This window comes from Mytilus edulis, chromosome 1, assembly GCF_963676685.1.
Source record: "Mytilus edulis chromosome 1, xbMytEdul2.2, whole genome shotgun sequence".
NCBI classification, from domain to species: domain Eukaryota; kingdom Metazoa; phylum Mollusca; class Bivalvia; order Mytilida; family Mytilidae; genus Mytilus; species Mytilus edulis.
The window spans coordinates 76591613-76617334 of record NC_092344.1 but is presented as its reverse complement, the minus strand read 5'-3'; the positions used below and the strand labels follow the sequence as shown (position 1 = coordinate 76617334).

Sequence of the window (25722 nt, the reverse complement as noted above, 5' to 3'; positions counted from 1 at the left end):
AGTACAAAGGAGAAACTACATTTGTGATAATTATTTTACAAGAGAGGATAATTTACAAGAGAGATTACTCTGTCATCACGACAAAGATTGAAGATTGAAGATCCAAATGGTTGGTTGATATGTTTCACCCAACAAAATTAAGGGAAGTGAGGGGTTCCAAATTAACCAAAGGCTACGAATGAGTCTGAAATGACAACGAATTTCTGAATGACGGTCGACAAATGGAGACATAAAGGCCACATCAAGCAGCCGGTTGCAGTTTGGTCTTGAAAAAAATATTTTTATCAGTTCGGCGAAACAGACATTCCAGTCACACATGCAAACCCCAGCCCCAAAAAAATACGCCCGTTTTTTTATTCATCATGTTTATTTATTTAATGCTAAATAATTCCGTTGGAAATTTTCGTTTCTAATAGCAAAAAAATGTACAAGATTATTGTTTTCAATCCAGATACGGCCAGAATTTTAGTTTTTAAAAGGCAAAAACCAGTCAGGTTTTTTTCCATGCCAAGAAATTGCTTCCGTTGAAATTCTGCAAATATCCCATAGAGCAAATTACATGGATGATTAATATTGACCAGCCATTTTTGTATTCTTTGATATCAAGTTCAATTCCCCATTCAGAAACGATCGACCATTTTTTTCTGTGTCTTGTAGCATCCTATATTCTTAAATTGTTTTCTCGGACAATATCTGGACATCGGTTGGCATGCAACATTGCAAAACCACACGTTTATAAATGAAAATGAACAGACAGACTATAGTCATAAAGTAGGACAATAAATGAACAAAAGACAAACCCGGGACACAGAAATACAAACAATAGACCATCAACTCTGAAAACTGAAAGACAATCTTTTGTTTCAGTTTTTTTTTATTTTGAAATTTCTAACATGAGGCATTTGCCTCATTTGCCGCAATGTAGTTACGGCCCTGGACCATTGACAATAAAAAGCACTAAAAATTATGTCCGTTCGTACGACTGATCGATTCTTATGTTATGTTTGGTTCTTGGTTATTACATTAGGAATTTGAACCAACTGTTTAGATTGGTCGAAGTTATGGGTGTGTGATCGTCTTATCGGATTTGTCCAATGAAATTCGTTAATACATTTTTATTGAGGTCATACCATAAACATTTCTGGAAACGTGATGAATATCAACGAACTATTAATGACGCATCATCAAAACATAAACAAACCATGTTTATGTTGACAAGACGTTGATTATTTTTTCGAATTCAGACAGTTAGAAAGCCAAATATATAGCACCATGACACAAATACAGCTTGGGTAATGTATAATATGTCAATAGAAATTAAATATTACTACAATTTTCACTTTTTTGTGCCATGTTTATCAACTTATGACCGGGTTAATCTGACATATGTTATAGGTTAGTCGGTCAATACTAAATGTAAGACAGATTGAAAACATTCAGTCATAATTTTGATATTTGTAATGTAATTGTATCATTGCATAAATATGTCATAATTGTTTGGACTTCATAATAGTATAGATATTCTGGTTAATAGCATTGTGTCTGTGATTAGCATAATGAAATATTTATATACAGCTGTAGTATGAGGGGGGGCTAGAGGGGGTCTCATCCCGATTTCCCGGTTTTAATATCAGAAAATCCCGAAATCCCGGACATATTTTGTTAAAAATCCCGATCCCGATAAACAAGAAATCACCATTTATTTATTAAAGAGGTCCTCCACTATTTTAGGTAACGAATAGACACATCTGACACATCTTTTAAAGGAGGCCGTCCTGGTAAACTTTGAAAATTAAACCCTCTGAGTAATGTTGTTCTTAATTATTTGCTTTCCTGAATTTGTGCATTTTGAACAATATATTCAGTACGTACATTTTAAACACGTCAAGTTGGGGTATTTGTTTTCTTCAAAATTGTAGAATGTCATAAATATTTTTATATGATATTCGATTATAGAGAAGACTGTGTCTATGAAATTATCTGTGTAGTAAGGCCAAGAAAAAATACAGGTGTTTCAGGTAACATCCCCTAAAAAATTAGGATAGGTAGGAAAGCAAAATTAATTTTTTTTCAAACGTTTTTGACTGGTTCATATGGAAAAAAAAATCTGACTTTATAAGTGCTTGTCCACATAACATCAAAAAAACTTTAGTTGTAGAGTTAGATTATAGGTACTTAAAATTGGGGTAGATATATTTAAGGGTACCGGAAACACATGTGTTTTCTTTTAGGTCTTACATAATCTTACTCTTATTGAAAATATCCAAAGCAAGTCTAACTTTTGCGAAGGGTTGTAAAGAGGCGTTATGTTCACGGACAAACGCGAAATAAAATTCAAATTTCACGATGAACGAAAAATAAAAAAATTGCTTGCACGTTGCCGTTTTTACCAATTTCACAGTGAAGCACGAACTGTTTTCACGGGAGGTTGAAATTAAAAATGGCAAAACACGTTGCACGAAAAAAAACCTTTACCACCCTCTTTGGGTATACTGATCCTCTAAATCAGAGCGACACTAATACCAAGGAGATTAGACATTTATCATGAATTTTGGTTAGCATTTCATTCACGTACAGTGGATATAAAATATATGGCACTGGCTACGGTTACTTTAAAACAAGAATGTGTCCAAAGTACACGGATGCCCCACTTGCATTATCATTTACCATTTTCAATGGACCGTGAAATTGGGTAAAAAATCTAATTTGGCCTTAAAGGTAAAAAGATCAACCAATAGGGAACATATGTACTAAGTTTCAAGTTGATTGGACTTGAACTTCATTAAAAACTACCTTGACCAAAAACTTTAACCTGAAACTCGCACTTTCATTTTCTATGATCAGTGGACCATGAAAATGGGGTCAAAAGTCTAATTTCGTTTTAAAATAAGAAAGATCATATCATAAGGAACATGTGTACTAAGTTTCAAGTTGATTGGACTTCAGCTTCATCAAAAACTACCTTGACCAAAAACTTTAACCGGAAGCGGGACAGATGGACGAACGAACGGACGGATGGACGGATGAACGGACGCACAGACCAGAAAACATAATGCCCCTCTACTATCGTAGGTGGGGCATAAACACGAGCAGAAAATAACAATAAGATCTGGATCTACTCTGTTTCTAGATGCGATTCGGATTGAAGTATTATGAAAATGGCACTTTTATCTGTCCAAGGTACAGTTTTTTGTCAATCCCGTTATATTTCAACATAAAAATCCCGATTTCCCATGGCTAAAAACGTGGGTTTCCCGTATCCCGATGTTTTTCTATCCCGAATTCCCGATCTTTAAAAAAAGCAATCCCAATTTCCCGTTGCTAAAATCGGTCAATCCCGGCGTCCCGAAAATGGTCTCGCCCCCCCTCTAGTATCTAATTAATGTAGAGGATACTAGTACATCTGTACTACACTTCAAACACACAAGAAATTGTCTGAATTCTGACAGGAGGAAATATAAGTAGGAAAATCATCCCAAAAAGTGTTCAACAACTGTTTTTTACAACCAATTATGACTGTCATCAAAGTAAGAGAGTTAGCCTATAAAACCAGGTTTAATCCACCATTTTTTACATTTGAAAATGAATAAGGTTTGTATTGAACTGACCATGCTGACTGATAGAGGTACTGTTCATTTGTATATGAATGAGAAATGTAAGAAGACTATTTATTTAAATCAAACTCTTTGTAAAATTTCCTTTTATGATTTGCACTATTGAGTTAATTTTGTTTCTTTAAGTAGTTTAATTGTATCTGATAAATGATTTATTTGGCTTTTTCAATACAATGCAGCTATATAGGATTCCAAATGCATTAAAGGAAAAATATATTGGTGTTTACTTCAAGTTGAGAATGGAAATTAGGAATGTGTCAAAGAGACAACAACCCAAGAGTAGAAAAGATGTGTATGTAATATTCTAAGAAGCCAACTATTTATAAATGTAACACACAAACATTTCAAACTTTTGTATAATTCTATACCAGGCACCTATTTACATGGTTGAGATTCTATATTTTTTGTTTTGTTTTGTAGCATGGCTGCTGCTTATAGGAATAGCCTTATGAGGACCAGATTGTTTGATGGTCAAGGATGTTCATCTCAAAAGTGGATTCACACTACAGACAATAAAGAATCATCTAATCTCCAGACCATTAAGAGGAATTACTCTGGTAGTGATGGGGATGGAGGTACCAATAGTAAGGGAGACAACTCACATACTGTAACTAAAATTAAAAACAATGTCAGCTGGATGATGAATAGCATCAAAGTTCCACAGATAACCATTCCTGATTGGAGGAAATTTGCACAGGAAGAAATGAATTTAACAGAAAGTGTCAGAAAAAATAAAGATAAAATTGTAGATAGTTTAGTTCTTAAAAAACAACAGTTTAAAAAGTTTCAAATGACAAAGAAACAGAAGTCAGACGAAACAAATTCAAGCACACCTTCTGAGCCAAAAGCTGATGCTTTTTCTTCACATATTCAAGAATACAATGACAGCATTGTATCATTCTATGACACTTCAAATTTGAATGGTGAGAGTCAGACTGTCATAAAAGTAAAGGTCAATGAAGAAGATATTCCTCCAGTAACAAAAGCTGACAGTAAAGTTGACGAAGCATGGTTATCAAGAATTGTAGGTCTAGGTTTCTTTTCAAGCGCACCCACCAGTGAGGCGCAAGACAGTAAACCAGTGGTGAGAAAGGATTTTGTGTCCAAAGCTTCGATAGATAGCAGAACAAAAGGATTGGTACATAATCTAAAACAGGCCTCATCACAAGTATCAAAGCTGAAGAGGACTGAGGACTTGTGTACACATCTCATTCAGTTTCCTGATTCCAGAACCACTGCCATGAAGGTTAGTGAAATAATTTAAAATTTCATGGTGTTTCAGACAAAAACCATAAAACAATTTGTGATCCATTAATATAAATGTGAGGCTGAAGATACCAAATGGTAACATGCATTAAAATTCATGCTATTATGATAAAATAAAGCACATACACATGTACTGGAATGTACCATTTGTGTACCATTATATTCTGTATAAAGAACACTTTTTTGACATGATTTGATTATATTTTTGCATTATTTTTTTTGTCACTTATTCTTTCATATTAATCTTTAAAAGTTCCTTTATGGACATTTAAGATATTAGAAATGATAAGTAATGTCAGTAGATAACAGACAAAGAGATTTCAATATAGATATAGTTCTTATGAACGCTGTCTTTATAATACTATATATATTTATTTATAAATATAATTGCAGGAGAAATGTTTACCTACCTTATTAAGACTGCACAAGACAAAACACAGACAACTGAAAGCTGAGGTATCACAGGCCCTGTCTCTGGTTGGGTATGTTCACCCTCCTAAAGGAAAAGGTGTAAGAGTTCTTTCTATTGATGGTGGTGGTACAAGGTAAGTGTTGAAGGCAGATGTCTCAAAGGTTTTGTTTTCCGATTAAAACACTCACATCTTATAAAAAAGAAGATGTAGTATGATTGTGAATGAGAAAACTCCCCAAAAGAGACCAAATGACACAGAAATTAACAACTAGAGATCACTGTATGGCCTTCAACAATGAGCAGAGCCCATACCACATGGTCGGCTATCAAAGACCCAAAGATGACAAATGTTAAACAATTCAAATAAGAAAACTAATGGCCTAATTTACATGTATGTACAAAATAATGAAAGAAAAACAAATTATGTAACACATCAACACTGACAACCCCTGAATTTCAGACCCTTTCCTTGGGACAGGAAATTTGATATCAAGCTCCATGTGAGCATGCTATACATTTGTACCATGTGGTGGGTTTTCACACCCATCTCTCATCAATAAAACTCAATTGAAATAGTGGGTGTATATTTTTAGCAATATGCAAACCTCCAATAACAGCACAATCATGACTAAATTTTGATATATATTTTTTTCCATTTCCATCCTCATTTTTTTGTCTTAACCAAGTGTTATGAAACTTAAAGACAATGTTTACAACCATAAAACACAGACTAAGTTTAAATTGAGGTGGTGTCACTATGGCAGTTCTCTATGTATGTCCCTTCATATTGTTATATGCAAGCTTTATGGGCATCATGTGTGTTCATTCTTCATTTATTTTAGATGAATATATATACGTATAGAAGTTTTATAAATTTAATCATTTCAGAACATTAAATGATATTTTTCAGAGGGGTCATAGCATTACAAACATTAAAGATGATTCAAGAACAGTGTAAGACAGATATTACCAAGTGTTTTGACTATGTGTGTGGAACTAGTCAGGGAGCCATTCTGGCCTGTCTTATATTTTTGTTAAAAGTTCCTCTAGTAGAGGCTGAAGAACGTTACATGGAATTTAGTCAAATGTTCAACAGAAATGCAGTATATGGCACTGGTAAACTGGTTTGGGAACAAGCTTTTTATGACACTGATTTGTGGGAAAAGATCCTCAAGTAAGTACCAATTTCTCTTCATAAAAACAGGGATGATTCCAGTATATAGTTTAGAGCCGCTTAGCATCCCTTAAATCGGGCAGCGGCCCCAAAAAAATGTACATGAAAATGGATTCCCAATTCAGGAAAATGAAATAAAAATTGATATATCTGGAAAAGTTTCTATCACCATATAAGGCAACTATAATTTTTCATAGTTTGTTGTCAAAACGTTTTAAAATCTGGATAAGAATGCTGTTTACGATCGGATTTTATTAACAACGATTTAACTATGACAACATGTGGCAAATGATTTTAGCAGCCGAATTCAATTGTTTAATATGTTATGGGAGTATTCGATCTTGTAAAAGAAGATCGCCCATCAGGTTGATAAAAATGGGTGTCAAAGCAGACCTCGGCAGAGAGCAAATTCAAATTTTGATATAACAATGTATAACATTGATGGATTCAGTTTAATGGGCGCCAATCTCGTAAAAGCAGATCGCCCAGCAGAGCCGGTTATATAATATGATGAAAACTTGTTTTGTAAAAGAAATTATTTCCTCAAAAGACAAAAGTTTGAGCGTTTTTTGAAAATAATGTTGATGATAGACCATTCATGAAATACGATGTCATCATTATGGAACTATTTCAAAAGTTTTGAACATGATCCAAATAATTTTATAAAGAACACTGGTTCAATGCTTTGAATATCTTATCAATTAAGTATATGAAATTTTGTAATTGCTTTTCTGAATTCGACAATTGACCAGTTCAATTTGAAATCCATTTGAATCAAGGTAAATTTATAAAGATGACCTGCTGTTAAAAACATACTGGATGAATGATTTTTTCAGTGGTTTATGTTAGCTGAAATATTTGTTCTTGTAATAAGCCTGGGTAACTATTGCTAAGATGATATACTAGTGCATCATGTTCAATGATATTCATGTAATAACAGTAGCCCATCCAGAATTATTCAAAATGTTACAACTTACATGAACAACAGTGTACAGGTTAAACTTAATAATATACATTTTCCGTTTTTACAGGAAAATAATGTTGTTTCGTCTTAGATTTTATGCTTAAGAAAATCCCAATAAGAATACAAATTCCCAATTTGATGTTCAAGGTACCCATTTGAAAACACCTGGAATCATCCCTGAAAAAGTTATTATTGAGTGGATATATTTTTTACAATTTGATTTCTATATCATCTGATTAAAGCTGTTATAGGTTTTGGTACTGTTAAACTGGATAAGATCTATCTGCATACATTGATTGGCTGGCTAATATAGAGTCGAGTTACTTAATCTGTGCACTTATTAATACTGCTTCCATTTGATTCAAGTTATGATGAACAAACATGTTTTTTTGCAATATAACTGTTTGTTAAGTTGTGTTCCAAATATCTGCAGTTTGATCATTAGAACAAACCAGCTACCCTTATCCTCTGGCATTTGTGCCCCAACAAAACAACCCTTGTCGTCAAATTAATTGAAAAATTTAAGGTTTATTGTTTTATTTAGAAGCAAAACATGAATTAAGTTAGATAGGAAGAGAATTGGGTTAGAAAACTATTTCCTTGATAGAAATAAAACAAGAACCTTTCAATGATTCTGGACATAGAAATATATGATTGGTGCCTCTTCATATGATTGTACTTTATCTATTGTAGGATGAATTTCTCTGAAGATAAGACGATGGCTGACTGTGCTAAGGATGATACCTGTCCAAAGGTAGATAACTGTTATACTACAATCTCTTTACTCTACCATCTATTTATCTGTCCATTGTCTTCTGTAACTTTTGTCACAAATTGAAATACAATGAAACTCTGCTTAATTTTACATTTAATTTGGAGACCCATATGCATGATATTGAGTTTTACTGTAATAATTAATTTTAAAATCAGCTTTGCAGACATTTCCTGTCTAAATAAAATTTTGAATATTTATTATACACAATAGTGTTTCTGGATTTAAATTATTCCATTTGCTTTAATAATTGGTCTCTTTGAAAAATTATATTGGGACGTAGAAACATTGAAACTTATACAACAAATTAAAACAACTACATGTATCCCATAACTCTCATCTTGTAAAAAGGATCAAACATGATTGGACAGAAAATTGAATAATATTTTCATGAAACCTGTTTGGAAATCACTCTGTAATACTGGGACCATGATTATTCATCTTCAAACATAGGGTTCACTCAAAACTATCACAAAGCGATGACATTTTTCTTACATGTTTTGAAACATCATAAACCTTTTCCTTGGTATTCATACATAGGTTCTTTTTTATTTACTCACTGTGCACATATATATGTTCCTTTATAATAAACATTTTTTGTCAAAAGTAATAATATCAATATTTTATGTTACAGGTATCAGCCATCTCCTGTCTATTAAATGTTCCTAAGATGAAGAGTTTCATGTTCCGTACTTACAACCTTCCACCTGGAGTGTATTCTCATTATCCTGGTAATTGTAAACATAAAGTATGGGAAGCCATTAGAGCCTCTTCTGCTGCTCCTGTTTACTTGAAAGAATTTGTACTTGGAGACTTTATACATCAGGTAACTTATTCTCACCATTCCAACAGAAAATTTCAAAATGTTCTTGAAGTGTGATATTATGGCAATAGGACCAGTCACATGGTCATAGAACAAATGATTTGGATGAGTGAATTAGAAAAGTGTCTAGACGTGCAGTCACAGCTTTAAAATTTTTGAGATAAAAAAAAACATTGAACTAATACCTACTAACAGTAGTTAGGAAAAAATAAACAGTACATGTGTGTATCAGTAAAAAAGCACTCTTAGCAATTTTTGCTTATCATTAGTCATTAATAATTTGATAACTGCTATGGGGAGGTCCATTTTATATAGTGGAAGGGGTAGTAGATTTTGTATTATTTTATTTAGGTACATATGTAAATATCAATATGGCAATCTGCAAGACAAGATTCAAGGTCCCTGCCATGTGAAGCCTCTAATATTGATCATAAATAAAAATGATTTGTTTGTGTGACAATTTATAAGGTACAAAATTGGTAGAAATACTTGTGTATGTTCTGCCAAGTTCATCATCATAGTAAAAAAAAAAAAAAATGTTTTTACTAACAATGGAGTTTTTATATTTTTATTATTAAATATAAGAATTGAATCACATTGAATTGTTAATTTAGATATATTCTTGTTGATCATTGTAGGATGGTGGATTAATGGCTAACAATCCAGCTGCTATTGCCGTGTCTGAATGTAAGCTATTATGGCCTGATGAGCCAATTCAATGTGTTATTTCCCTTGGAAATGGACGTTTTGAACCAAACTTAGAAATTACACCAAGTAAAAATGCAGTAAAAGAAAAAGTGGCCAAAATTATAGATGCAGCTACAAATACAGAAGGTAATTTAATGTTCATGTTGTGATGTTATTGTCTTATATTTTAGTATTACAAGTATGTATTTTGAATAGCATTAATTTCCATGTTGTAAGAATTAGTTGCAAAATAGATTTGATTATTTGTGAAATGTTTATTCACAATAAAATTTATTCTTAGTTCTAATAAACAAAAATTCTCCAACTGAGTTATTAGAAAGAAAGAATAATGATCATGATGCCCCATGAAGTATGGAAATATAATCTGAATGAAATCTAGGTATCATTTCGAATTCACAGACGCCATGTACAGCTTCTACATATATCACATCTGTGGTTCCTCAGTCTTGTGAAGTATGTCTGAGGATTATGATGAAATTTAAATGGGTTTGTTCAAAAGCTTAAGTTATTTTGCTAGCATTATATCAAGAGAATTTGGAAATGTTTGAAAGTATCAAATAATCAAATCACTAGTAAAATTTGAATTGTCATATTTTTCACATATGTTGTGCTTGTATTACAATTTTTAATGTTTATCAATCAAATTGTTATCTGTGTCCTTTTACACATTCTTATGGCATTTAGTCAATCAAGACAGAACAAAATGTTTTTTCATAATTTTTACTTACAACTCTAATTTGACAACATCTTATCTTTTCAGTTGTCCACACAATACTCCAAGACTTATTGCCAACATCAACATACTATCGTTTTAATCCTTACATGTCAGAAGACATCCGATTGGATGAGAAAAGAACAGAGAAACTTATACAAATGCAACAAGACACTGAAATGTATTTACGTAAAAATGAATTTAAACTTAAATGTGCTACTGATCAATTACTTAAACCAAGACAACCCCACCAACAAGTATTAGATTACATCAAACTGAAAGCAGATTCTTCATTTCTTGCTGATTCTAAAATATTATGAGAAACAAAATTTGATAGCATTATCTGTGATAAACTAGTCAGATACTTTAGACGGACTCTAAATTTATAATAAACTCAGTTGTTAGACATTTTAATAAGAAATCTTTCCATTTCAGTTTTTGTGTAAATGTCTTTACGACATATTCTAAAATAAAACTTATTTTACATAATATCAGTTGTATGATATAATTTAAGATAAAAAAAAGTTTAAAAACAAACAAGTTTTTAATAGAATGCATTTATTAATACTTTTTCATCTTTCTTTAACTTTTTTAAATTTTTTCATTGTTTTAACTTACGACAAGAAGTTAAGATGGTAAACATGTTATCATCATTAAATTAATGTATCTAATAAAGTGCTGTTTGAAACTAAGTGGTCATGGTACTTTATTCCAGTTTTATGGAATTTAATAGGGATATAGGTCATTGTACTATATGTTATTATATATATTGTATAATATTTTATTCCAGTTTTATGGGATCAAAAGCTGATATTTTATGTAAATAAGATTCAGTTAAGAACCAATTTATCTCTTCCTAACCCTTTCCTCAATGGAAATATTTTTTTTGCATACTTGATTCGCATAGGGTTTTTCAATAAAATGCTGAAAATCTGTTTTGAAGTGTAAAAATGCATTGCAAAAAAATAAATTTTTCATCAAATAAATTCAAGTCAGACATTCTTGTGAATATCCTTTTCATATTGGATACAAATTTGATTAATAAAATTGAGAATGGAAATGGGGAATGTGTCAAAGAGACAACAACCCGACCAAATAAAAAACAACAGCAGAGGGTCACCAACAGGTCTTCAATGTAGCGAGAAATTCCCGCACCCGGAGGCGTCCCTCAGCTGGCAGACATTTCGTAGTCTTAGCATTTCAACTGAGGTACTACACAGGCGTTGAAAGACTTCATTATGGAGTAAAGGGGGTGGCGTCAAAAGTCGTCATTATGGAGGAAAGGGTTAATGAATAAAGTTGGTATCGAATCTGTATTTCTTAATCCCAACAATTTTTCAGGTCGCATGACACAATTTCAGTAATGGCCTGTCTGGTAAAAAATTTATGTCATTATGCATAGTCCAAATTGTGATTTCATTAAGTGCTAATTGTATTATAATTTAGGTATTTTATTGATTTCATATTATATGTTTTTAAATTTTGTCTTGTTTATGTTAATTTATACATGTAGTATGTATTTTTTATGCCCCACCTACGATAGCATTATGTTTTCTGGTCTGTGCGTCCGTTCGTCTGTCCGTCCGTCCGTTCGTCCGTCTGTCCCGCTCCAGGTTAAAGTTTTTAGTCAAGGTAGTTTTTGATGAAGTTGAAGTCCAATCTACTTCAAACTTAGTACACATGTTCCCTATGATATGATCTTTCTAATTTTAATGCCAAATTAGAGTTTTTACCCCAATTTCACGGTCCACTGAACATGGAAAATGATAGTGCGAGAGGGGCATTCGTGTACTGAGGACACATTCTTGTTTGTTACTAAGGCATTACTATTTCTCAGGATGGAAACACATTCAACAGAAATTTTACTAAAACTTCAACAATTTTTGATTATAAGTTATTTTATTTCAAGTTATATGGAAAATTTGGCAAAAAGAGTTTTTATAGAATTGAAACATGATAATGATTAATTATGACTTTAGGCCAAAAATAATTTACTGATAAAGAGTTATTATGAATATTTATAAATTGACACAGTATTTTCAAGATGTATAGATTGCTATTGCAGTATTTCATTTCATCATTAAATTGTCATAATTCCATTTCCATTGCTTTTGGTGCTTTTAATTTATGCTGAATGGTAAAGGATGTTGTATTTAATTTTAATTTTTTGCCTTTCATGCAGTTAAGATTTTTGCTTCAATGTTGACAACAGATTCTTTAAGGTACAGACTTATCCTTGATTGCAGGATAACACTCGTTTCATAAAAACCATTACAAATTAAAGATTGCATACAGACACATAGAACTGTTAATGAACTTTAGGTCAAATTATAGTACATCCACAATAAATGATAAAATTAGCATGTAATAATATCAATAAACTAAACTAGCATTTAATCTTAAAAATCTTCACACTTAGACTAGAGAGATATCTATGCATTTGTCTATTTCTGAAAAAAAACAAAGTTTGTGACTGGAGACATTGCTTTTTAGAAGAAAAAGTATGAATTGATAATCATTTGTTTTACATTGTTTGTTATTTTCTTTTTCTTGTCAAAGTACTATGCAACATTTGACTTTTTTAAACCTTATTTACAAAATGGCATTATTTCATCAATACTATGCAAATAAAACAGGGGTTTTATAGTTTTATTGCTTTAGACATTACTCATTTTAAATACATGATAAGTGAATATTTTGTTTATTTTTCTGGTCTTCTTTGTGAAGTGCTGCTTTTGAATGTTCATTTAATTTATGCAAATCAGTACTATACCGTGTTTGACAATTTAACAAGTTTATGATTTGAATTATCTCCCCTTTTTATGTTTGTTATATTTTGATTACTTAGTTTTCTTTGGAAATGAAACAATATTTTTATAGACTAGTAAGCAATGTGTGCGTGCACTGTTAAATAGCCTTTCAGGGGAAAATTTTTGTTGATTATATAGGTAATCACGGATGCATGACTGGAGCGGGGCCCCCCCCTTATGAAAAGTTCTGGATCCGCCACTGATAGTTAAAGAAACAAATTGGACAATTGACTATAAAATTTATTCACTCTTGATGATGAAATTCCCCAAAATTTAAGATGTACAGAAAACCTTAAATTTTATAGGTTTTCAAATAGATTTTACTATCTTTAGTGAATAAATATCTTAATCAACAGCTGGGTTGTGTGTTAGAATATTTATTTGTATAACGGTTGCCCACATACACCTTTTAGCAGCTGATGCTAGATACATTAGTCATTTATCATGTTGTTACACAGGTACTAGATTTTCATTTAAATCTGATTAAAAAGTCATGTTTTGAAGAAATATTTGTTTTCTGTTTGTTTTTAAGTGCTGCTTTTTTAAGATATTAGTGGGTGGAAAAGAAATGTGAACAAAATTGTAGTTATGCTACTTTTGTCTCAACAAATTAAAGTTGCAAATGTTGAACAGCCGACATAAAATTAATTCCTCATATGCTATTTATAACTTATTTTTTTCCAATTGTTTTGATTTAATTGTTACTTATTATACTTATACTTGTTTATTGTTTGTGAATAAATGTGGACATGTGAATTAATCTTTGTTTTTTATTGTCTTGCCTGCAACTTTTGTTGCAGTATGCAAGACTTCGGTATTACTATCCGCAGTCAGTGTGAACTGTTTGAATAAAGCTTTATATTTCAAAAGGTAGAAGACCTGTATGCTTCATATCTTGTATTCAGATAACTTGTTGTGAAGTTGCTTCTGTCATATGTCCGTTGTCCTTGTCCTCATTTTCATGGTTAAGCAACTGCTTAAAAAAAAAAAAAAAAAAAAAAAATTGTCACTTGAATTTCTCACTAATGATAACTATATTTGGTATGTTTGTTTGTTCCATTGTCTACATGTCTACAAGTCAGGGTTCACCTGACCTCAACCTTATTTCATGGATCAGTGATCAAGGGTTTAATTACATGATAGGTCTGTTTCTCAAATACTACAAGCAGTAGGTCAATTATATATGTGGTGTATGGAAAAATTGTTAAAGGTTACATGTCATTCTGGTGGGTTTCATCTGACTTTGACCTCATTTTCATATTTTATTGGTCAGTTAAGTTTTTTGTGTTTTGATCTGGTTTTCAAGTACTGTAAGCAATAGGTGAATTATATTTGGTGTATGGAATGATTGTAATGTGTACATGTCTGTGTGGCAGGTATCATATGACTTTTATTAGATATTATATAAGAAGATATAGTATGAGTGCCAATGAAAAAACTCTCCATCCAAGTCACAACCTGTAAAAGTAAACCATTATAGGTCAAAGTATGGTCTTCAACACGGCGCCTTGGCTCACCTAACAGCAAGCTATCAAAAACCTCAAAAAAGACTGTTGTAAAACTATTCAAACAGGAAAACCAACGAAAAATGAGAAACAGTTATGAACCACATCGACAGACAACAACTACTGAACATCAGGTTTCTAACTTAAGAAAAGTGCAACCAAATGCAGCGGGTTTAAAGGTTTTACTAGATACCAACCTTCACCCTTATCCGAAACAATAGTATAACATCACAACCATAAAAAGACACACTATAAAATATCAATTAAATGGTTTACTCAATTAAAAGACATATTAACACAAACAATGAACATACACTGAACAAATAAATTTGATCTATTACATAATGCAAATACAAAATCAATAAAATAAGGGGTGAGATATTAAACAATATCAGAAAGACAACCATAACCTCAGTCTCATGGTTTATTGATAATTTAACTGTCACTGTTAAGTTTTTGTGTTTTGGTCTGTTTTTTCAATACTTTTAGTAATAGGTCAGCTATATTTGTGGTATGGAATAACTGTAAGGAGAACATGTTTTTATAGCAGGTATCATCTGCCTTAAACCAATTTTCATGGTTCATTAGATAATGTTAGGTTTTTGTCTTTTGGTCTGTTTTTCAATTACCATAAGCAATAGATCAACTATATTTGGTGTTATAACATATTATAAGGTGATGTCTGTCCGACAGAGTTTACCTGACCTTGACCTACTTCACATAGATCTTTATAAGTATTTTGTGATACTTCTAGTAAATTCTTTAACCTTAAGACTTTCAACATGAAATCTATATTCAGTACTCAGTAAAGCAGATGTTCTTTTGCATGTATTTATAAGCAAAGCTTACAGTTCTTTCCTTTGTTATATGATGTTTTTTCTTGATTTGCAATAAATAGTTTTCCTTTTCAGAGGAAGATTTGGAAAAACTTATCAATGTCTGGTCAAATGCTGGGAGTAGTCAAGGTTTTGAGGTCATTTCAAAAGCTTGAACGCCTTTTGCATATTGGTCAATTTGCTGCTAATTAGACAAAATCATATTAAGATAATATATAAGATTTATTCTATAAAACATATGTGCAAACTTATAATAATATCATAAAACAATCATACACAATACTTCAACAACACACAATTGATTCACATTTTGTGCAACATTCACATGGAAGCTCACATCATGCTATATTCATTCAATAAACATTTATATTTAATCATTCAATAAACATTCTCTGTAAAAATTCTACTGAAAAGTACAGTTAGTAAATAAATAATAAATCATGAAACACAAAGAGTATCTAATTTTGGTTGAAACTCACTAGGGTATAAAAAAAAAAACACACAAGGTAGAGAAGGTACAGAAATTTAATGCTATAGAAATGAATATCATGAAATTGTACTTAAAGCATGTCACAAAGAATCTCAACAAATAAACAAACAAATAATATAACATGATAACAATATTATTATAAAATTTAATTTAGAATAACACTTGGGATGTTTGTCCAGCAAGGGTTCCCAGATTACATAATTTTAAGCAAGTAATTTAAAGAAAGGAAGTCATAAAAAATTTAATTAAAATTATATAGCACATTTTTCTGAAGTTAACTTAAATTCAAAGTCATTTACACTGTTCAACAATTCCTTTATAATCTGGTTGAAGGCTGCCCATTCTGTCGAACAGCACTCTTTTGAGATTCAAGCTTGAACACTGGAAACTAAGCAGAGATAACACTATAATACTTAAGACTCTTAAATTGCTTATTTACCAAACATTAAAATTTATAAAAAAAAAAAATTATGTCAAATCACAAAAGTAATTTCTGTTTTTAAGTAAAAATCTATAAACTGGAGATCATTGACTCTTAAGCCTACATGAAATCATCAAGTTTTAAATACCTATTAGGACATTGTAATATGTTTCAAATGCCCTTAAAGACATCACATTCGAAGCACTAAAATGATGTATGGTGAGTAGTGACCATGATAATACTGTGCAATCATTATTATTCATTGAATACTGTAGGTTTCCTGGTTACAGCTGAACCACAAAATAAAATGCTCAACGAATTACAAATTTTCAATAGGCTTTGTATGCAGATTGGCAAAACCCGGAAATCAAATATCGCCACCCACAGTAATCATGTAATAGGTTTTAAAAGTCATCAATCTTTATTTTCAAATAACAATGTATAAAGTGACATATTAATTAAGTATCTGGACCATAATACAAATATAAGTTTAACGTTTATATACGGTTTTTTTTCTAATTAGTTTGATATAATAAAAGTTTTAAAAAAAAACATGATCTTATTACTGTAATATTTTTAGGACAAATGAAATTAAAATATTCTTGAGTATGAAATAATCTTAAAACTTGAAAATATTCCCTGAAGAAAGGAGTATGTTCGATAAGGTCCTAAAATGGCCCACTTTTTTAGCGTAAATTTCAAATTCGGATTTATTGACCAATATCACGATAAATTGTAGCTAATACATTGAATAGATAGGATATAAGCCATTTTGTTTAAAATTTTACGTTTCTGCGTTTCATTATGACGTCACAAGTTGTACTCATATTGATTTTTCACGCAAAAAATAAATGAAAATGGGTAAATTTCCAAAGATTATTTGACAGGCAACATAGAGCGCATACGTCGACAACAAAGATCTTTTAAAATAATGTTTGTGAAGACATTTAACATGTCTTATTTGAATATTAAGCTTGTCGACGCCTGCGCTCTATGTTTCCTGGTCCTTTATTTGGTTGAAATCCCGCTGATTTTGTCAAATTTCACCAAAATCCCTTATCTTGACCATTTTGGAATGTAAAAATCGTTGTGTTAGAATTAAACTTTGACAAAAACAGCTCTGTTTAACTTTTTCACATGTCTTTAAGGCAACTTAAAACAATTATTGTCTTGTAACCATGAACTTTATAGTTGGGGCCAAATATGGCACTTACCGAACTTACTCCTTTATCATGTGAAAAAGAAGATTTCTGATGCAGTCAGGTTTGCATACAACATGTACAAAGCCCAACCAGGTCTTTTAAATAATTATGTGGTCAAATTCAATTATGGTCAAGATACCTAAATGACCAGAATAATTCACATCACTAGCCAGTAAAATAATTGCACTTCAAAAATGGCATTTTTGACACAGTAGCTGGCACCATCTTCTTTCGTACTTCCAGTTGAACACCAGTTCCAACTTTAGAAAAAGGAGTTTCCACATATCCCATGGATACATTCTTTTTTAATGAAGGTGAAGGACAACCACTTGTTAGCTCCCCAATCTGTGTAGTACCCGATTCATTGTATATTTTTGTTCCACCTGAAAAAAAAAGGTTGAGATTAAAAAAAAAAACAGTTTGAGATTCTTACATGAGACAAGTATATCTTGTATGATTTTTCTCTAACTACTAATTGTTTTTGCACAAATTAAAAAAACTAGAGGCTCTCAAGAGCCTGTGTCGCTCACCTGTTAATGTGTTTACTGATGTCGGCCATCTTTGTTGGTAGGCGGGGTCATTAGACACTCTTTTTAAAAATAGATACCCTAGTATTATGATTGTGGCCAAGTTTGGTTAAATTTGGCCAAGTAGTTTTAGAAAAGATTTTTATACAAGTTACAAAAATGAGGAAAAGTTGTTTAATATTGACTCTAAAGGGCAATAACTCCTTAAGGGGTCCTCTAACAATTTTGATCATGCTGACTTATTTGTAGATCTTACTTTGCTGAACATTATTGCTGTTTACAGTTTATCTCTATCTATAATAGTATTCAAGATAATAACCAAAAACTGCAAAATTTTCTTAAAATAACCAATTTAAGGGCAGCAACCCAACAACAGGTTGTCCGATTCAACTGAAAATTGGTGAGGGGATATATCTTATTCTGATGGACATTAAAATCTGGAAAGATTTGCCCTAAATGTCTTGGTTTCAAAGATATAAAGCAAAAACTGCATTTTACCACTATGTTCTAATTTTAGCCATGTCGGCCATTTTGTTTGGTAGGCTGGGTCATCGGACACATTTTTTAAACTATAAACCACAATGATAATTGTCGCCAAGTTTGATTAAATTTGGCAAAGTCGTTTTAGAGAAGAAGATTTTTAGAAAAGTTACAAAAAATGATGAAAAGTTGTTAAAAATTGACTATAAAGGGCAATAACTCCTTAAGGGGTCGACTGGCAATTTTGGTCATGTTGACTTATTTGTAGGTCTTACTCTGCTGAACATTATTGCTGTTTACAGTTTATCTCTATCTATAATAGTATTCAAGATAATAACCAAAAACTGCAAAATTTCCTTAAAATAACCATTTCAGGGGCAGCAACCCAACAACAGGTTATCCGATTCGTCTGAAAATATCAGGGCAGATAGATCTTCACCTGATAAACAATTTTACTCAGATTTGCTCTAAATGCTTTGGTTTTTGAGTTATAAGCCAAAAACTGCATTTTACCCCTATGTTCTATTTTTAGCCATGGCGGCCATCTTGGTTGGTTTGACGGGTCACGCCACACATTTTTTAAACTAGATATCCCAAGGATGATTGTGGCCAAGTTTGGTAGAATTTGGCCAAGTAGTTTCAGAGGAGAAGATTTTTGTAAAAGTTTACAGACGACGGACGACAGACGCAGGACCTTTCAGGTCAGGTGAGCTAAAGAACAAGTTAAAATCTTCATTCATAAATAAATTTTACTTACTACTTTGGTTTGCTGACCTACTAGTAGATTTTGTCTTTTGATAAATTTTGTTGCTTCAAGTTTCTTTTTATCTTTTAAAGATTTTCCATAACACATAAACTAGGGTACAAATTTTCCTTTAAGGGCATTAACTCGTATAAGTAGTACACTGACCATTTCAGTAATTTTGACTCTTGTAGATCTTGTCGGCTGATTAGCCTAGTAGTTTTAAAGGAGAATATTTTTTATAAAAAAAAGTAAACTGAAGAGGACAATGACTTCAATGATGAAAGACACAAATGATGAGAATAGCTTTCTTCATCATATGGGTGAGGTGGGTGAGCTTAAAATAAACACAATAAAATAAAACAGATATTAAAACATATCATCTTAAAATAAATTCTGTGAATATGCTTCCGACATTATCATTTGTTACACTATGGTACCATACAATCATATAACAAACCTCTAGCAGGTGGACCTTCAGATATAATTCCTATCCTTTTTCTCGTTGGCTTCTGTTTTATCTGTTCTAATATGACTTCTGCTCCAGGGAAATCTGCATCTTGTCTTCTTCTTTTTCCTTAATAAGTGATAAACAATAAAATTCAGATTACACCATAAACCTGTTCTTTATAAGGACATCTTTCTGACATACTAATGAGATAAGCCTTTTTCAATTGATATTTTCAGTCTACACTATGATGATCTAAATTACACCACTGTGAGATTAAGGTGTATATTGAGCACTCAAACAAATGTTTGACTTTATCACATTCTTTTAGTGCCTGTCACAAGCCAAAGTGTGTTGAGCACTTACAATAATGTTTGACATTGCCATATTCTTTTTGTCCCAGTCCAAATATAAAAGCCTGTAGTCAAGTGGTTAATTTTGGTTGCTCTCTGACATTACTGATTTTGTTTACCATAATATAGGTTTGCTTAAATCTTTTCATTAGTGGAAATTCTCTTTTGTTTCATTTTTTATTTACCTTTTTTTTGCTAACTTTACAGTTTGGATTATAATAAATATATTCATTGTTTAAATTCTTATTATTTCTCACCTCATGGTAATTACAGCACTAAGGGGTAATTTTTATAACTTGAACACTGCATCATTCTATTCAAATATTATGGCACATCTAAATTTATCTGCTACACATATATATGTATGTAAAATTGTTGAAAGGGTTAAGTATAGCTTATATCATAAAATCAATATAATATTAAATAAATGAATTGAAAAAATAGATTTCAAAATACTTCAAGAAAAACTAACAATATACTAAAATCTCCTTCTTAATTAATTCACTACTAACCAATGGTCCACATCAATGTAGCCTCTACAGGACTTGTAGTCTCATCAATATCATTCCCATATAAACATAGACCAGCTTCTAGTCGTAAACTATCTCTTGCTCCAAGACCTATTAATTTGACATTTCCTGCTTTTGAATTCATCAGTCTTATTGCTAGCTCCACACTTTTGTCAGAAGGAACTGATATCTAATGGAAAAATATTCTTAGTATTTATTGCAATTGTACTTGTTTTTTGTTTATTGGTATGTAAGAAAATAACACAATTATAAACATAGAAGTTACCAATTCTGTAAACCAACTTATTTTTGTGAATACTTTATTTTGCCTTAAGTCCGGGCACCTTTCTATCCCTTTTCACAGCGATTTAATTTTGCAATTTTCAAATTTACTTGAAGTAGTTGAATTATGATCGATCTAATTTTTTCATATTCACATTGTTTTTCTACTCAAGAATGTCACTAAAATAAATCGCTCAGGAAAATAAGTTGGTATATGGTATACCATTTTATTACTGACCTCAACACCATCTTCACCAGTGTATCCACACCGTGTTACCCTACAATCAGATATACCATATACACTACATTGTTTGTTTGTCATGAATGGCAAAGTGTTCATATCAAAGTCGACAGCTTCTTGCATCACCTCACCAGCAGATGGACCTACAAAAGATAACATTTTTAAAACACATTTAACTGTTTTTATTCATAAAATGATTTCATCACTACCCCATTAAAACAGTTCCACCAATTATCAACCAGAGTATGCACACAACATTCAAGCTTGATACAGCTCTGAATTTGGATAGTGATTTAATAGTTGACACAGCATAGGTTTCTGACACAGAATAATTGTGGTCTAATGAACTTAATAATTTTTTTTACCAATTATGGTCCAATATCCAAAATCTAAATACATGGCCATGGATTGATTCAGCATATTAAAAAATCCCCAGAGTTCAATTTTTGATGAAATCAAATAAAAGTTTAATTTTGGACCCTTTTGACCTCAATGTGGACCAATTTGATAACAGGGCCCAAAAATCAAAAATCTAAATACATGGTTAGATTAGGCATACCAAAGAACCCAATACATTTAATTTTTGTTGAAATCAAACAAAGTTAAATTTTTGGACCCCAATTTGGACCAACCTGAAAACTGGGCCCATAATCAAAAATATAAATACATGTTTAGACTCAGCATATCAATGAATCCCAAGAATTCAATTTTTGTTAAAATTAAACTAAGTTTTATTTTGGACCCTTTGCATTATAATGTAGACCAATTTGAAAACGGGACCCAAAATTGAAAATTAAAATACACGGTTAAATTCAGCATATCAAAGAACTTCAATAATTCAATTTTTGATGAAATCCAACAACATTTAATGGACCCTTTGAACCTCATGTGGACATATTCAATAACGAGGACCAAATTCCAAAAACTTAAAACATGGTTAGATTTAGCATATTTAAGAACCTCAAGAATTCAAGAATAAAACCCCATTGAAATTGGTCTAAAGGTATAATTGTACCATAAGTTTCCATGGTCTAAACTGTTTAGGAATTAGGGGCCAAAATAAATACTTTTTTTAATACTTTGTTTAAATTGCTTACTCCTCATGTTCTCAATCATCTGAAAATTGTTCTAAAAAGGTTACGATTACTATCACTAATAAATCTACCTTGTAGTGCCAATAAACCATTACATATAATTTCCACATCCACATCTCCACCTGCGTTTCTGAATAATTCAGCTTGAGTCTGAAGAGAAAAATCAGAAATTGAATGATATTGGATAATAACAACTTCATTTCTTATGTACATCAATGTCATTTTGACACTGGTGAATGGTTGTCCTATTGAAAGTCAAACCACATCTCCTTATTTTCATATAATGACAGCTTCACAGTCTTTAAAAGCTTTTTTTTTTAAATTTAACTATGTCAAGGAACCTACTTTTCAAATATTTTTAAGTTCTGTAAACAAAAAATCATAATTGCTGGAATGATTTTTAAAAAATGAGAAAAAAATACAACTAAGATTAAAGGGAGATTACTCTCATATATATGTTATGATACTATTACATGTATCTAAACATTTTAGAAGATTTGGTTTAGATATTGATTCTACCTACATTGTATGAATTCAGTGTGATATGAAACTTCTTTACTTGAGAAAATAAAGCATAACTATTTTCATTATTATAGTGAAGATGTGTCATGTGCCCTGTGAGATACAGTGGTAGAATATGTTTCTCTAATGATTTTCTTAAAAATATATTTAGGCAAACATTGAAGTTCTTCTCTAGTGATCTGATCAACAACTGTAATAATAAATGCACCCAAAAATTTCTGAATTTGCATTGTATCTATAATAGACATTTAAGATGTTCTACACAGTATTAAAGGTCATTTTAGACTAAAATGCATTTACTAGAGCTGTTGCCTTAAAACAAATATTGGATTATCTTCAAATATAACATACCAACATATTTTTCAAATCTTTTTCTGCACAGCCAGCATTAGAAACCACATATAAATATCCATCAGTTGTTTTGTTGATGATTAAATCGTCTAATATACCACCATTATCATTAGTAAATACACTCAAAGTTCCCTGATTTTCTTTTAATCCTTCAACGTCAGCTACAGTCATACTTTCGATGAATTTAATGCTGTCTTCGCCTGTGATCTTTGTCTGCAGCATATGTGAGACATCAAACAAACCTGCATCAGATCTAACATGGAGATGTTCTGAAGTTATTCCTGATTTATACTGTACTGGCATTTCCCATCCAGCAAATGGAACGATTTTCCCTTCATTATGAACATGGAAGTCATACAGGCATGTTCTTTTCAGATCCTGTAATGACAGTTAAATAATGTAATAATTAAACAAATATTTTATTCCATGTACATCTATGTACAAAAATGCCTGTTGATAATCATGTATAAAACTTTTTTTTAAATTAAGGATTAAGTTGATTGCTGTTTACTTAATGTCCAGTGACAAATATATTAAGTCGTACATTGCCATACATTAAAAGAATAAATGCATATTTTATTTGCAAAAGCATAAACATGATAAATTACATGCTTCAGCAATACATAAACAAGTATATACAATGTGACAAAACAACAGATAGCAGAGAACAATACATAATATAATAAAGGTACAATTAATACACAATGCATGATCTAATTTTCAAAGAATATTTCAGATAGTTACTTAGTTTAATTGTGATAGATTTGAATTGAACCAAATGAAAAAGTTTAAAATTATTTGGCCAAGAACAATAACATTTTAGCAAATATTCTAATCTCATGGTTCTGTAGGCTGGACATACAAGTATGAAGTGGTTCTCATTTTCAACACAACCCATATTGCAGCATTCACATTGTATATACATGTACATATTCAGGACAAAAACTAATTAATATCAAGTATTTACTGAGAAGGCTATCTGGAATTTGCTATGCTAGGGATGTAAAATATGGCATGTTTGGTTAGAAAAGAAATATTGCATTGCAACAGGCCACAGGCATTAACATTTTAAAACGATTGTATCCACCATATATATTTTATTTATCAAATAAAACCAACATAATTTTAAAGGCTTGATAAGTTTACATTTTTTATGTTTTATAAATATGCAATTTCATTGGGAATGTTGGCCAAATAATCAAAAAGCTCTCATCTATACTCTTCCTTTAATAGGTTTTTCATTTATTATTTGGAAGTGCTATCTAAACCTTTACAAGTGTTATTATGAATCATTATCATAGAGGAATGTATATGAGTGAAAATTTCAACTTTTATCATGTGTTTTGGAAAATAATCAGGATAATTATTCACAGTAAAATTTAAGAATTATTTATTAAATAAGACTATTCAACATATTATGATTACTACTTAATTATGTCAGAAAGTAATAGATTTGTGTGATCAAATATTTCATTGGTTACTGTATTTTTCATTGTTTTTTTTTTATTGTTTTTATCTTATAGTTATAAAAAACATGTATATAAAAAATGTAAAAATTGAAACTAAAAAAATTGTAAATTTCATAAATAAATAAAAGTAATAAAAAAAAAATGAAATTAACTTAAAGCGACCTCATACAGGCATGCGCCGGAAAGTAATACTCAAAAAGTTGATGGTATTCCGTAACTAAAGAAGAAGAAGAAGATTGTTTGAATTATTTTACACATGTCATTTTTTGGCCCTTTATAGACGTCTGTAGATCAAGTAGATTTTGTGATGTACTGACACTACCATATTTTTCAATTACTTTTGATGAACCTTTTATGTAGGTATGAAGTTCATTAAAGCTTATTGTTTGTACACTATGGCGACTCTATATAAAGCTTATGTATTTATTAACCATGTTAAAATTGTTATGACAGTTAATTTAACACAAAAACAGCTTTTGCAAGAAAATCTAATGAATTGACCTTAAATTGTCAAGAAAATCATTGAACTTGTTAATATCCCTGATAAGGCATATATATTTAAGAAACAATAAATTAAGACTATAAAATCTCCAACTCAGGCAACTGTGAACTGATAAAAAGTTAAAATCAAGAGAAACATTAGAATTACCAAGTTTGTTTGCGATTTGCAAAATTTACGAATATGACTTTGATTTGAGATCAGACTATTCTTAAGTCTCAAAACTCTTGAAAACATGATAAGTGAGGGTGAAATCTACAAGTTCACTTTAATCTTGCAGATGACACGATATTATTAAAGGCTTTATTTGAGAATGATATTTTCGCATAAATAGAGTTTAGGAACAACATATAATCGAAATTATTCCACGAGGAACCAATATAAGAACTAACAGTCTTTTAAAATAAGTAAAAAATTTATTCAAAAATTAAATCTTTGTTGAATGTTTGCAATTCGAATTCGAAACAAAGGAAGGTTATCTTTTGATATTTGTTTC

The 25722-nt window shown here is 31.1% G+C and overlaps 2 protein-coding genes across 2 annotated transcripts; one reads left to right on the top strand and one right to left on the bottom strand.

Annotated features, from left to right (window-relative positions):
• The first annotated feature begins 1106 nt into the window (after positions 1-1106).
• Positions 1107-14011, top strand: LOC139490326 (calcium-independent phospholipase A2-gamma-like). Its single transcript, XM_071277153.1, has 8 exons — positions 1107-1292; positions 4035-4860; positions 5274-5425; positions 6203-6466; positions 8124-8184; positions 8837-9028; positions 9664-9859; positions 10494-14011. Exons 1-8 carry the CDS (start codon positions 1273-1275, stop codon positions 10763-10765), a joined length of 1983 nt encoding a protein of 660 aa, XP_071133254.1. The 5' UTR covers positions 1107-1272; the 3' UTR covers positions 10766-14011.
• Positions 14012-15799: 1788 nt separating this feature from the next.
• On the bottom strand, positions 15800-25701 carry LOC139490314 (aminomethyltransferase, mitochondrial-like). Its single transcript, XM_071277147.1, has 8 exons — positions 25377-25701; positions 23259-23636; positions 22457-22535; positions 21289-21434; positions 20772-20958; positions 19919-20035; positions 17718-18092; positions 15800-17072 (listed from the first exon to the last, which is right to left on the bottom strand). The coding sequence occupies exons 1-7, from the start codon at positions 25461-25463 to the stop codon at positions 17875-17877; spliced, it is 1212 nt and encodes a 403-aa protein (XP_071133248.1). The 5' UTR covers positions 25464-25701; the 3' UTR covers positions 15800-17072; positions 17718-17874.
• Between the last annotated feature and the right edge of the window lie 21 nt (positions 25702-25722).